A 15,294-nucleotide genomic window follows, 5' to 3' on the forward strand; every position below is an offset into this window, starting at 1 on the left:
TAGTCAACTACTAGTTTGGGATAATAACCACATTATTTGTGTACATTAACATTATATCCACACAAAAATGTCTGGATAGAGATTTGGAAGCAAATAATTCTGAAGTTTCATCAAGGTTATAAATTTATTAAAACCACAGAATACCCTTTCAGCCCTTTTTAAAAGCATATAAAATGTTTGGAGAAGACCAATTGGTATTATTCTCAAAAAGTAGTAGAGGCTTTTCTTCTAGTTAGTGTTATACTTTCAAGAAACTGAAATGTGGTCATTTTTTTAGTTCTTTTAGTCAAACAGTGAGAACTAGATTAAGGAGATGTTGCTCAGAAGTTATGGTGCGGCTTTCTTGAAAAGAAAAAAATTGTGTTGCATGCAGTGTTTGAAAGAGAATAACCTTACAACACTCCAGATTTGCTATAAACTACATTTGTAATTGGTGATTTTGCACTGAATTATGGATAATCAGAAATTATCACTTCATGGTATATAAAATCCAACAGAAGAAAGACAACAAAAGGAAATTTTAGTCCCTCACTTTCTGTAAAATAGTTACGATTACACTATCCCAACTTGCTTCCTTCTACTCTCTTTTTCTTCCATTCTCTTCCTTCCATTTCTCTTTTAAAGATGATCTATTAAATTATCTTAAGGCAGGCTGCCATGTAATTTTCCTCCCCATGTCTCCATTTCAGAAAAACCATGTTTTTAGTTTTTAGCTAATAATAATTTTCTGCTTTGTGCATTCCTGTCAGACACTCAGAGGAATGATAATACAATCCAAGACTCCTGAAATACAAAATGTGCATCTAAAGTATGAGACATATTCTACCAGATGTCATAATCAATGTCTTTAGTTGTAGTCACTCTTTGACTAATAATCTCACTTATGTTTTTATGTAAAATAATCCTAGAAACCGGACAAATAAATAATTTGTAATCTGCTGTTTCTTTTTGCCTTTGCTATAGCTTGTGTACAGTGGATATAGCAAAGAAACCCTAAGACAGAGAGAACTTCAGCTAAGTGTACTCAGTGCAGAATCTCTGCGGGAGAATTTTTTCTTGGGTGGAATAACCCTGCCTTTGAAAGATTTCAACTTAAGCAAAGAGACAGTTAAGTGGTATCAGCTGACTGCAGCAACCTATTTGTAAGCTAGTGAATTTCTGAGCTTTGGAAGCAAGAATAGTTACAAACATGTGCAGACACACGTGAACTTTGTATAATATTTTTATACTGGACAGAAATTATAAAGTAAATGTACTTGCTGCATTTCAACACATCTGTTGGACCAACAGTTACTTAACTTTTATGAATTTGTTGACTCCATTGCTGTTTTAAAGTCATTGTATAGAATGCTGTAAATCCTAAACTTAATATATAATAAGTCCTGAAAAAGACTTTGAGTTGGTGAAGGAGTTAATCCTTTCTTGAGTAATAGCTTTAGTGTGGTCTGATAGTATTGTCAGTTCAACCATCTATTTTGCATTGTTTCTTACACAGACATAGCATGTTTGTTTTCCTGTTTTGCACCTTTTACAGCCTTTACCACTGTGTATGTTCACAAACACCAAAGGAGAGGAAAGGTGCAGGGTGTTACCATAAAATGCAGCTGCTATTCACAGGGCTGAAAAGCAAAGCACAAGTAATAAATAGTTATGTTAAGAACTACTAAGTAGTTTATAGAAGTAGGGGAAAATAACATTGCTTTTTATTATTCACGTCTTTAAAACCTTTTTCAGAATAAGTGCCAATCACTGAAGTTGTAAATAATGGTGCCTTAACTTCATATGCTTCTCTGGCACTTCATTCTGAGTTTTTTCCTGACTTAATAGTAAGTAGTTTTGACTCCCTTTTTACTAAAGACAAGAAATTAATGTAAATTTACTAATGCTTTTCCCACAGATAGATCATTTTCTGTACTTAAGATGTGTGACTTATTAGTTATTTAAACATCAGCCATTTGTTCTATGTTTTCGTTGCCCAGTAACTGAATGAGATTAATCAACATAGATGTACACTATATTCCATCATTCCATTATAATCCTACATTTATTCCCAGGAGGGTGAACTGAAGTTTGGTAATTTTACCTCCATCTATCTATACTCCACCCCTCATTAAACGAGAGAAAATATTCCCTCAAGTGTCCATTCCTGTTCGGTAGAAGAACTCCATGAGTAGGGCAGACTCTTCACAAGAGGCCCAGGACAAGAACTCTAGGGTCCAGACTAAATTTTAATGTAGACCTTTATGGCACAGTTTGTCTTGTACACTGTCTTACTTACCTTTGTAAACATTTTACATTCGCATGAATTACTTTCCTTAATATAATGAGATTTAGAATCATAAGGGACATGATTGAAATCATTCTATAGTAACCATTAAGAACAGGGTTCACTTTTATTATTCATTCAACTTCACACATAATTTTGTGTTTAGTTTGGATAAATAGGTATATATAATATTAATTCTCATGGCTAGAATAGGAATTCACTTTTAAGTGGTAAGAGACTGTAGCAATCTAGTTGCTGTGAGATAACTGACAAAATACTCAATGAAAAATACCAAGAAAGGAAGGACAATCTCCGATTCAGTTGCCCAGAACAGAATTTTTATTAACTGTGCAAATGTTTAATGTAAATGGTGATACCTGCAGAGCAGACAAAGAAGAGTTGAGAATGTATCAGTGGGACAGGTTAAAAAAAAAACTTGAAATTTTTGGTGCCTAACACTAATGGTCCACTTGTAGGAAACCCCGTATGATATATGAATGTCTTTTTTTATATTAAAATGTGTTGTCTATTTAATAAGTTAATTAAAAGGCAGATCAAAACACCGCTGTTTATTTGCTTTTTCCACATACAGTTAACATTTCCTTAAAGTGTGTAAGTAGCTTTGCAAATGTGAAGAAGTACTAGATATTTTCACTTGTTTTTAAGACCTAATTCCATTCCATGAATTGTCACTTAGCCACTGTTAAAAAAAAAAAAGAAAAAAAAGAAAAAAAAGTACTGTCTTGGTAAAAGGTCACTGTTACTTGGACTCAGTGTATACTGCCTGTTTGCAATCTGTTATAGCAGTGTCTTTTATACAAATAGTAGAGTTAGAGAATGTGATGTCACTTTTCAATTACAAGAAATATGGACTTTTTAACCAAAAATGTATATTACACACTCTGTATAGTTAACCAGAGTTCAAAACAAGTGGTAATCTTTCTCTTAATTTAACTCATTATGTGCCTTCTTTGGTCATTAAAAAAACACACGTTAAATATATTTTAAATATAAGTTATTTCTTTGTGAACGCTAATCTTCAGCCCTTACCAAAAACAAACAAAAAATGACAGAGGCGCCTCTTTGCACTACTTACTATCAGTAAATTTTTAAATGTTTTTTTAAACACTTTTTAAAGCTTGCATTAAAGTAAATCTGAAACAAAAGTTTAAACAAACTAGCCAAGACACTAATTTTTATGTATAATCACAGTGTTTTATACCTATCTTTACTGAGTAAAAATAGTTATGCTTAAGTCGTACACCAAAAGAATTTTTTACCCTCGCAGTGTTTTGGGATTTGAAAATAATGGTTTACTCGAAGAACCTATTATTTTCTCTACTGAGGAACCCAATGTAGAACTTGCACTGATGTTTTTATTACTGCCTTTATAAGAATCTGTAGGTATCTAAATGTTAAGGCATGTATGATCTTTGATAAAGTATTCTTTCATCTTTTCAAATTAATGTTGTGTAAAAGTTTCAATATCTTGCCTTAAATTGGTTGACTGTTCTTTCTAGGATTCATGTGGCATTTAAAAAAGAAAACATTAAATTTGATACTTAGACTTCAGATCAAAAAGGAATCAAGCCCCACTACCATAATCCATGGATTTACTTACATGCTGTTTGACTAGCAATGCAAATATGAATAAATATGGCAGTTAGTCTCATCTGTAAGAACCAAATACTTTAATTATGTTAAGGTAGTTAATAAAGATGTATGATATTTTTATTAATACCTTGAATATATTCAGTGGATTGAATGTGACTTCATAACTGTACTACAATTGTATTAAAATATTTCTGGAACAAAGGAACTCTGCTATCATTTCTTTTTTTTAAGATTTTTTTTTTTGATGTGGACCATTTTTAAAGTCTTTACGGAATTTGTTACATTATTGCTTCTGTTTTATGTTTTGGTTTTTTGGCCGTGAGCCATGTGGGATCTTGGCTCCCTGACCAGGGATCAAACCCACACCCCCTGCATTGGAAGGCAAAGTCTTAACCACTGGACCACCAGGGAAGTCCCCATGCTATGATTTCTTTCCTCATCCACATATTAACATTTTTGGTTCAAAAATCTGGTATGAGCTCACTGTTGCTATTCTTTGCATCCAACCCAGGAGTTTATTAGATTCAGATAATCCTGAATTTCAGAACTGGCCTGTGATCTGCCCCTAAAAATGTCCAAATAGAGTGTCTGACTTCTAAGTGTGGTTTGTGGAAGGTCTGGATTGCCACTTTGTTAGAGCCCCATCACCATTTCATAGAAGTGAAATGCTTCTGTGAATACGGTCCCTGGCCTTTGGTAATTTACTTAAATATTAACTATGTCTATAGCATGGCTATTACTATACTATCTTCAGAACAGAGAATGTAGATTCTTAATACCATACCGCCATCCTGGAATGATACCAGTGAGGTTGTGGTTCTCTGATCCTAGAGATAACATGTAAAAGGGCCAGAGACCATGAAAAAGCAATAACTTAATTAGAGCCAGTTTCTTTGGTTGATAAACTCAGTTTGTGTCAGAAACAAAACAACTTTATTTTACCCTTACTGTGTTGAAACACTTTATCACGAAAATTTTAGACAAAGTTAGACAACAGTATAATGAACTCCATGAATGAATCCTGTCACACACCTTCAACAATTATTACCTTAGGGCTAATTTTGTTTGATCTATATTAATGATGATGTGCCTAGGTGTAGATATCTTTATTTTTTTCTATTTAGGATTCTTAAGTCTATGGATCAGTAACTTTCTTCAGTTCTGAATAATTTATTGTGACTTCTTTTCCAATTTACTACTTCTCTCTTCAACTGTTTAACCCATTCGTTGAGTTTTTAATTTGGGTTATTGTATTTTTCACTTCTATTTGGTTTTTTTTTGTTTGTTTATTTGAATCATGATCCAGAAAAGACACAAGACTGCCAGGATCAGTGTGGAAAGAATAGTTCTTTTTCAACAAATGGGGCTGAGACAATTAGATAACCACATGCAAAAAAGTGAAATAGGTCTCTTACAACATATACAAAAATCAATTCAAAATGGATCAAAGACCTAAACATAACTAAAATTATAAAATTCTTAGAAGAAAACATAAGTGTACATCTTTGTAACCTAGAATTAGACAGGGTTTCTTATGTCACAAAAAACACAAGCAACAAAAGAAAAATAGATTGGTTTTCATCAAAATTACAAACTGTGCATCAAGGACACTATTAATAAAGTAAAAAGACAACTCACAGAATTGGAGAGAATATTCACATATACCTGATAAGGACCTGGTATCTGGAATACATAAAGCACTCTTAAAATTCAAGAGAAAGCAAACTCAATTTTTAAATGGGCAAAGGACTTTTGAACAGACGTTTTTCCAGAATGGCCGACAATCACATGAAAAGATGCTCAATATCTCAGTCATTAGGGAAATACAAAACTACATTGAGATACCAATTCACACCCACTAGGATAGCTAGAATTTAAAAAGTTAAGTGTTTGTGAGGATGTGGAGAAATTGGTGCCCTCGTACACTGCTGGTAGGAATGTAAAATGGTGCCAGCTGCTGTGGAAAACACTGGTAGTTCTCAAAAAGTTAAACATAGCTTCCCCGGTGGTGCAGTGGTTAAGAATCCACCTGCCAACGCAGGGGACACGGTTTCGACCCCTGGTCCGGGAAGATCCCACATGCTGCGGAGCAACTAATTCCGTGTGCCACAACTACTGAGCCTGTGCTCTACAGCCCGTGAGCTACAACTACTGGAGCCCACGTGCCACAATTACTGAAGCCCACGCGCGTAGAGCCCGTGCTCTACCACAAGAGAAGTCACTGCAATGAGAAGCCTGCGCACTGCAAGGAAGAGTAGCCCCCACTCGCCGCAACTAGAGAAAGCCTGCATGCAGCAACGAAGACCCAACGCAGCCAAAAATACATACATACATACATACATACAAACATAGTTACCCCTATGACCCAGCAATTCATATGGTATGTAATCTCCAAGAGAACTGAAAACAGGTACTCAAATACTTGTGCACAAATGTTCATAGCAGCATTATTCATAGTGGTCAAAAAGTAGAAACAAGCCAAATATCCATCAACTGATGAATGGATAAAACAAAATGGTATATCCATATGATGAAATATTATTCAGCCATTAAAAGATATGGAGCATTGATACATACTACAATATGGATGAACCTTGAAAACATGCTAATGGAAGAAACAACATATAAAAAGCCACATACTGTATGATTTAATTTATATGAAAACTCCAGACTAGGCAAATCCAAGGAGACAAAGCAGATTAGTGGTTGCCAGGGACTGTGGGGGACGGGATACTGAAGAGTGATTGCTTAAAGAACAGAAAGCTTTTTTTAGATTTATTTTTTATTGAAGTATAGTTGAATTACAATGTTGTTATTGATGTACAGCAAAGTGACTCAGTTATATATATACATTCTTTTTCATATTCTTTTCCATTATAGTTTATCACAGGATATTGACTGTAGTTCCCTGTGCTATACAGTAGGACTTTGTTGTTTATCCATTCTATATATACCAGTTTGCATCTGTTAATCCCGAACTCCCACTCCTATCCTCCCCCTTGGCAGCCACCAGTCTATTCTCTGTGTCCCTGACTGTTTCATAGATAGGTTAATTTGTGTCATATTTTAGATTCCACATATAAGTGATATCATATGGTATTTGTCTAGAATAGAAAGCTTTTTAAAAAAAATTATTATTATTTTTTGGCTGCGTTGGGTCTTCGTTGCTGTGCGCTGGCTCTTCTCTGGTTGCAGCGAGCAGGGTCTACTCTTCGTTGCGGTGTGCGGGCTTCTCATTGCAGTGGCTTCTCGTTGCAGAGCACAGGCTCTAGGTGCGCAGGCTTCAGTAGCTGTAGCACACGGGCTCTAGAGTGCAGACTCAGTAGTTGTGGCGCACGGGCTTAGTTGCTCTGCGGCATGTGGGATCTTCCTGGACCAGGGCTTGAACTCGCGTCCCCTGCATTGGCAGGTGGATTCTTAACCACTGTGCCACCAGGGAAGCCCAGAAAGCTTTTTAGTGAAAATTCCTGGAATTAGTGGTGATGGTTGCACAACACTGTAAATGTGCTAAAAGGCACTGGATTATACACTTTAAAATGGTTACTCTAGTGGATTTTATGGTATGTGAATTTTACCTCAATAAAATGTTTAGAAGCTCATACAATCAATTTTTAGAAACCATTTGATCATGGAACCTCTGCCTTTAATAAATGTGTTAACACTGACTTTTTTTAGATAGTGAAATTATAATTTCCCCTTTTTTGTCTTTGAAAAATCAGGTTTTAATTAACAAGTTCTCCAAAAAGCATGACACATTTAAAGGCAATAGAAGGTAAATATCATTTGATTAAAATTTATACACATCATATTTTATCTTTATTATTACTGAATATACAAACATGGCCAGATAAAGAACTGAAAACTAGTGGAGGGCTTAAACATGACTAAAACAAACAAAAAACCCTGAAACAATAGTTATAATTCCTATACCATGAATAAATATTTGAGTCAACATTCCTATATCCTTATTAGAAAAATTGTATGGTCTTTTTAACAACTGATTTTTTTTAATGATTTTTTTTTTAAACCAGAGTGGTATTCTCAAAACAATCCAATACTAATATTGGTTATATCACAGATATCCTTCAAATCATTCTACTACAAGACATAAGTGTGATAAGTTAGCGGGCTGAGGGCAAATCATTCTGGCAATGCTTGAGTACTCAAAAACCTCATGTATAACTAAGAAAGTGATTTGATCCAAATCACACACAGATGTATGGTAATCCAGGTCTAGATTGCCAAATCTTACTCTTCCCATTATGCCTCCTGAAATAAAGTTTGTAGTCTACACATCTTCATGAGGAAAAAATTACTTATTTAGATTCATTCTTTAAAAATATTATTGACGGCCTAGTTAGGCACTGTTCTTGGTGCTGGAGGTGAAAGCAATGAACAATCTAAGAGTTCACATTTATTGGAGGCAGACAACCAAACAAACAACTAGAAAGGAAAAATGAAAGCACAAAAACAAACATACAGATCAATGGAACAGAACAGAGAGCCCAGAAATAAACCCACACACCTACAGTCAATTAATCTTCGACAAAGGAAAGAAGAATATACAATGGAGAAGAGTCTCTTCAGCAAGTGGTGCTGGGAAAGCTGGACAGCTGCATGTAAATGAATGAAGTTAGAATACACCCTCACACCGTACACAAAAGTAAACTCAAAATGGCTTAAAGACAATATCAGACATGACACCATAAAACTCCCTAGAAGAGAACATACGCAAAACATTCTCTGACATAAATCATAGCAATATTTTCTTAGGTCAGTCTCCCAAGGCAATAGAAATAAACAAATGGGACCTAATCAAACAAGCTTTTGCATAGCAAAGGAAACCATAAACCAAATCAACCAAAGACAACCTATGGGAGAAAATATTTGCAAATGATGCAGCTGACACGGGCTTAATTTCCAAAATATACAAACAGCTCATACAACTCTAACGAAAACAGTCCAATCAAAAAATGGGCAGAAGACCTAAACAGACATTTCTCCAAAGAAGACATACAGATGGCCAACAGGCACATGAAAAGATGCTCAACACCGCTAATTATTAAAGAAATGCATATTAAAACTATTAAGTATCACTTCACATCGGTTAGAATAGCCATCATCAAAAAGTCTACAAATAATACATGCTGGAGAGGGTGCGGAGAAAAGGGATTCCTCCCACACTGTTGATAGGAATGTAAATTGGTGCAGCCACTATGGAAAACAGGATGGAGTTTCCTTAAAAAATTAAAAATAGAGTTACCATATGATCAGCAATCCCACTCCTGGGCATATATCCGGAAAAGACAAAAGCTCTAATTTGAAAAGATACACGCATCCTAATGTTCATAGTGGCACTATTTACAGTAGCCAAGACATGGAAGCAACCTAAGTGTTCATCAACAGATGAATGGATAAAGATGTTTTTATATCTATATATATATATATCTATATACGCAATCGAATGTTAGCCATAAAAAAGAATGAAATAATGCCATTTCAGCAACATGGGTGGACCCAGAGATTATCATACTAAGTCAGACAGAAAGACAAATATTACATGGTATCACTTTTATGTGGAATCTAAAAAATAGTACAAATGAACTTATTTACAAAACAGAAACACAGACATGAAAACAAACATGGTTACCAATAGCGAAGGCAGAGGGAAGGAGTATGGGATTTTAAAAATAAATAAATAAAGGAAAATGACAGACTATATGTTATGAGGATAATCAATAGGATACTGTGTTGGGAGGGAAAATAACTACTTTAAAGGGAATGGTTTTCCTCAGGGAGGGCTTCATTGAGATGACAGAGGCCAGGATCTGACTTCTCTGTAGTCAGTGACCCCTCCCCTGAAAGATTAGGATTAGAAATAAGAAATGTTACTCTTGGCTAGGCGGCAGCCACTACCATTACTTCCAATGTAGCACTTATCACGATGGTATTGTACCTGCGAATTTTTGGTATGTATGTATTTTCTGGCTCCGCAGCGCAGCTTGTGAGATCTTAGTTCCACGACCAGGTACCAAACCCAGGCCCTTGGCAGTGAGGGGGCGGTGTCCTAACCACTGGACCACCAGGGAATTCCCCCATGTGAATGTTTTAAGGGCAGGGACAGACTCTGAGGTATCCAATGCCAAGGCAAGGCCTGGCACTGGTGAGTGGATGAACAATTGTGTAGGGCTGAACTTCTGACGCCCAAATTCGCTGGGCGGCGGGGGCGCAGATAACGGCCTTCTTTAAGGGCGGGGACCAAGTCTACCAACCTCTCTGCAGCTGTATCTGTTCCATTCGCACTCCCAGTCCGGCATCCGAACCTGAACAACCTCGGCGCAAGCAGCACTTCTAACTAGCCCACAGCCCAGGCTGGAAGCGGACTCTTTTTCCCCTTCTCTAGTCTAGCACCGCCTCAAACACCGATGCATGCCGGGACGTGTAGTCCACGTTGAAGTGCTTTTCGGGATATGTAGTCACGCGGTCGCCGGGAAACACGCAGCGCAGCTCCGCCTCCTGCCGGCGAGGAAGCGAGGACGTGTGAGGTCACTTCCGGCGTGTAGGGTGGCTTCCTACGGCGCTCCCGCCCTCTCCCTCCTTTTTGGTACCGCACCGCCGCCATCATGGGCCGTATGCATGCTCCCGGGTAAGCTCGGGTTTGTGAACGGGTTGCTAGGGCTGGGCCCGGGAATTGGGGGGAAAGAGAGACTGTGGGCAGCGGATCGAGGGGGTTAGGTTCTGGGCTGCTGTGGCAGGGATTTCCTCACCCCGAGACTGCTTCTCTCCCCAGGAAGGGCCTGTCCCAGTCGGCTCTACCCTACCGCCGCAGCGTCCCCACTGTAAGTAGCGCGCGGGGACCGGGGAGAGGCCGGGAGGGGGTGCCATTCGTTGCTTGGGGGAAGCGGCGCGGGGATGGGAACCACGTGTGCATGAGGAGCGCGGTTTGTTTTTTTTTTGCGGTACGCGGGCCTCTCACTGCTGCGGCCTCTCCCGTTGCGGAGCACAGGCTCCGGAACCGCAGGCTCAGCGGCCATGGCTTACGGGCCCAGCCGCTCCGCGGTATGCGGAATCCTCCCGGACCTGGGCACGAACCCGTGTCCCCTGCACCGGCAGGCGGACTCCCAAACACTGCGACACCAGGGAAGCCCAGGAGCGCGGTTTTGAAGGTGGAGGGGACCGCTGTGTTTCGGTTCCATCTCTGGTTTTTCGTCTTAAAGCCGCTTTCTTTACCATAAACAGTGGCTGAAGCTGACGTCTGACGACGTGAAGGAGCAGATCTACAAATTGGCCAAGAAGGGCCTGACTCCCTCGCAAATAGGTGAGTATTTTTGTTTAATGCAGCCCCTTCCGCTTGCCCTCGTGTAACCTGCTGAAGAAGACTCGGGGCAAACGTCTCACACGTGGCTTGAAAATCTTTTGCTCGTTTTCCTTGCTTTACTGTTGATGATGACCGAGGCCTAGTCTTCATTTGCTGAACTCTCAGGTTCTTACTTGGAAGGCGGTAAAGTGAGTAAAATGTGCTCCAAAATTTAATGAGTATTTTCTTTGGGCTAGGCACTCTCCTAGGTGCATGGTTCTAAGCACTTTACATATAATGACGTTGTTTAATTCTGACAGCCATACTTTCAAATAAATACTAGTTTTCTTTATGTTAAGTTGAGGCACTGAGGCACATTGCAGCTGTGTAACATGCCCCAAATCACACAGGTGTTAATGGAGGAATTGGGATTGGCTCCTCAGAGTGCTCATCACTTTCTCACAGTTAGATGTGGTTTGAACCTCAGCTGTGTGTGACTTTGTGCAAATGGCTTCATTCAGTGAATGTTTGCCTGCTATGTGATTCTGGATCCTGAGAATAAAGTAATCAAAAAAAGGGCAACTTAGTCTTCTGGAGTTTACAGACTAGTGGAGGTATTGCACACAATAGGAGATACATGATAGACTGTCAAGTAGTCAGATGGTGCTGTTTTGAAGAATCTCCTTGATTCCTTTGGTGGCCTGTAATGCAACAGCTGACTATGATGATGGTCTTAACAACATTCGCAGTTTCCACCAGAAGGGTTTTCCTTAGTGTTGGGTAAACCTTCCTTGGCTGTCTGAGTGAGCTTTGCATGTAGTCTAATGTCGGTGTTTGATGTATAAAAGTAAGCCTTGTTTTACAGATAGGAAACTTGGAAAGTGACTTGATCTCAGAGCCTTGACGTCACATGCTTCAATTTGTATGTTTGGTGTGGGAATTTATATTATTCCCTTTTCAGGTGTAATCCTGAGAGACTCACACGGTGTTGCACAAGTACGTTTTGTGACAGGCAATAAAATCTTGAGAATTCTTAAGTCCAAAGGACTTGCTCCTGATCTTCCTGAGGATCTTTATCATTTAATTAAGAAAGCTGTTGCTGTTCGAAAGCATCTCGAGAGAAACAGAAAGGTAAGAGAAGAGGACTACTTGTACTAATTCATTTCAGTAAAATATAATGCATGTGATTTGGATTATCCAAGGTGGGTTAGGGCACAAACAAATCACACTGTTTGCTTTGAAATAAAAGTTCCACTGGGAGAGATTTGCAGGGGGAGCTTTGGCTCCCTAAATTCCCTTAAGGACTTAATCTAGCCATATGAACCCTAGCCTGTGGTTCTGTTAAGGGACACTGGGTAACTTCTCATTAAAGTACATGGTGTCTATATATTCTACTGTTAAAATAGTGTTTAGTTTTGAGTGGTTTTCCTGAATTCTGTCAATTTTTATTTTTAGGATAAAGATGCCAAATTCCGTCTGATTCTGATTGAGAGCCGTATTCACCGATTGGCTCGATATTACAAGACCAAACGAGTCCTCCCCCCCAATTGGAAATAGTAAGTATTGACCCCTTTTGTTAACAAGAACAGGAGTTGGCCAGATATTAAATAGTGATAATTATAGTAAAGGGCCTGACAGTAAATGTTTTAGACTGTGGCTCTATGGTCAACTACTCTTTCAACTCTGATTATAGCAAGAAACCAGCCATAGACAATACATAAACAGGTAGACGTGGCTGTGTTCCATTGAAACTTTTTACAAAGACAAAGGGCCATAATTCTGTAGACCACTGATTTAGAACACAAGCAAGCCCTTTGAATCGCTTTTAGATTGTGGGTAAAGTTTCAGTTCTTACCTCTGCTCCCAGGTGCTTATGCTGTCTTAATTTTTGCATAGATTGCTCACTATAATGACTAATTTCCAGACATTCGGAGTTTCCACCAGAAAGGTTTTTCCTTATGTTGGCCAGTTCTTCTTTGGATGTCTAAGTGATCATCTTCATATTATGCTTGATCATAATGAACTGATTCAGGAACTGAGCTGTTTGGTGCATTTATATATTTGGGGTTTATTTTAGCTGTTAGGAAATAGCTCTCGTAGTTTTTGGAGATTCTTGGAATGAATATGGAGGACTTTTATTAATCTAGCTCTTCTCACCACCCCCCCTTTTTTTTCCTTTTCAGCGAGTCATCCACAGCTTCTGCCCTGGTTGCATAAAATTGTATGTTGTACTCAAGCAATAAAATCATTGTTTAACTAGAAACATGTTTTGTATTTCTTTCCCTAAAAAAATTCAGTGGTTTGTGTGTTTATCTTTTTTGACGTGGACGTGTGTTAGCAGAATTAGAACTGGGTGATTCCACAGGGAGCAATGAGATAGCATCTATCCGTTACATCCCTTCACTGCTCAAACTAGTTGGGCAGTTTATAACTTCATGGTGATTTCTGTGTACAAAGTGGGTAGGTATTGGAAGAGACTAGGAGGTGGTGATTTACTGTTTTGATGTCATGGCAAAAATGTTTCTAAGTAATTTTGATACATTTGATGTATTTGAGGTAGATCTGTGATGTTATCTACATTGAAATATCAGAAATACACTTGAAAGCATCTGGAGGGGAGGGCATCTTTAGTATGGAGGGACTTAGGAAGCAATATTTGATCCTATTCCTGTGGGTGAGGCTTAAAGATGAGGAAGAAGGGCTTCAGGGAACAGGAGGAACTATGAGATGAGCTTAGCTCCCTGAGCCTTGCAACTTTTGGATGGGTTAGGACAAAATTTATTTAGCTGGGTGTTGTCAGAATATTCATTTAATTAATTCTTAAAACCTAATGAGGTACATGGGTAACCCTGTTTGAAAGAGGCAAGTCTTGAACAGCTGGAGTGAGGTGTTCAAGGCTGTAAAACCAGTAAATGAGAAGCTGCATGTCTGGCTGGTTTACTCCTTCAGAATTCAGAAAATTCAAGCAAGCCATGTGTATGTACCACCTTTTTTCTAAGTGTTTATCACTTGAATAAATGTTTATTCTTTTTACTTAAGCTTTCCCCAAGCAGTAATCAAAGTTGTGGTCGAAATCACACTCTCAGGCAAAGTCCCTTGTTTTCAAGAGACCAGTATCGTAAGTAGCATTGATGTCCCTGTGGGATGATGGGCTCTGGGGGCACAGACACCTCCTTCACTTCCCTTGTTCTTCAGGACACTGTATATTTGCCTCCCCAGCTCTGCTGGGTATGCAGCTCTCTGTGCCCTGCTGGGTGTACAAACTGACTCAGCCCCACATCCTAATGGGCTCACAAATATGGGAAACAGGTGTGGAAATTCTACCCAATTCTTACATAGTGTTAGATGTAAGTTTCTAATCCCTGTGCTTTTATGTTCAGGTCTTAAAAGTGGGTAACTGTCATAAACCAAGAAATAAATTTACTGTAATAAGGCAAACATCTCCAAGAATGATGAACAAGTAAAACAAGGTAACAGCAAGATCTTTGCAAACCCCAGGTAAGCTAGGCAAATGTTGGGTATTGATGATTTTGGACCAAAAACTAGTCAATAGTACATGGAACATTTGATGTTTCCAAACATCTCTAGGTTTCTTTCAATTAGGAGAAGTATTTACCTATTTATAATTTTGCCATCAAGCCAACAGAATTACTGCAAATACTAAATCGGACTACATATTGGGAGGGTTTTTAATACCTTAAAAAATAATATATTAATGTAAAAACCATCTGCAGTCCTTTAGGCAGAGGGTTCAAACTTGGCTTTCAGAAACAGCCCTGCTACTTAAAGGCCGTGTGGTTTGGGGGTCAAATCTCAAGACTCTCTAAATTACTGTGAGGATCACATGATGTTCTTAATATGCGGCAGTAGTTAAACATTTCAGAGAAAACCTTAAGTCTCTCCAGATCACTTTATATAATTGCCGACACTTTTTGCACATGGGCATTATATGCTGCCTATATGATGATATACTGCATATATCATCCCATAATCTTTACTTGTTACAGGTTGTGGGAACTTAGTATTCCATGGACTGTACTCTAATTTGCCTTGTAGTTATCTTGAGATAAATTCCCAGAAATGGGATCTCTCAGTGTGTATATTTTGTATTTTGTAA

General features: G+C 38.4%; 2 protein-coding genes across 10 annotated transcripts in view; both read left to right on the top strand.

Annotated features, from left to right (window-relative positions):
- The window catches only part of PIK3C2A (phosphatidylinositol-4-phosphate 3-kinase catalytic subunit type 2 alpha), a 105,053-nt gene extending 100,971 nt beyond the window's left edge, over positions 1 to 4,082 (top strand). For 4 of the 9 annotated variants that reach the window (XM_027115283.1, XM_027115281.1, XM_027115282.1 and 1 more), the window contains one exon: positions 964 to 4,082. In XM_027115283.1, coding sequence (XP_026971084.1) covers positions 964 to 1,146 — 183 coding nt within the window. In that variant the 3' untranslated portion in view covers positions 1,147 to 4,082. Of the gene's footprint in view, positions 1 to 749 lie in introns of all 9 variants that reach the window. The other 5 variants (XR_003434520.1, XR_003434519.1, XM_027115285.1 and 2 more) reach the window with 5 other exon arrangements.
- Positions 4,083 to 10,403: 6,321 nt separating this feature from the next.
- RPS13 (ribosomal protein S13) lies at positions 10,404 to 13,440 on the top strand. Its single transcript, XM_027115290.1, has 6 exons — positions 10,404 to 10,526; positions 10,671 to 10,719; positions 11,120 to 11,198; positions 12,139 to 12,308; positions 12,633 to 12,733; positions 13,361 to 13,440. Exons 1-6 carry the CDS (start codon positions 10,504 to 10,506, stop codon positions 13,392 to 13,394), a joined length of 456 nt encoding a protein of 151 aa, XP_026971091.1. The 5' UTR covers positions 10,404 to 10,503; the 3' UTR covers positions 13,395 to 13,440.
- Positions 13,441 to 15,294: the final 1,854 nt, after the last annotated feature.

Source organism: Aethalodelphis obliquidens, unplaced genomic scaffold, assembly GCF_003676395.1.
Source record: "Aethalodelphis obliquidens isolate GAN/ISIS:26980383/991018 unplaced genomic scaffold, ASM367639v1 scaffold14, whole genome shotgun sequence".
Classification (NCBI taxonomy): domain Eukaryota; kingdom Metazoa; phylum Chordata; class Mammalia; order Artiodactyla; family Delphinidae; genus Aethalodelphis; species Aethalodelphis obliquidens.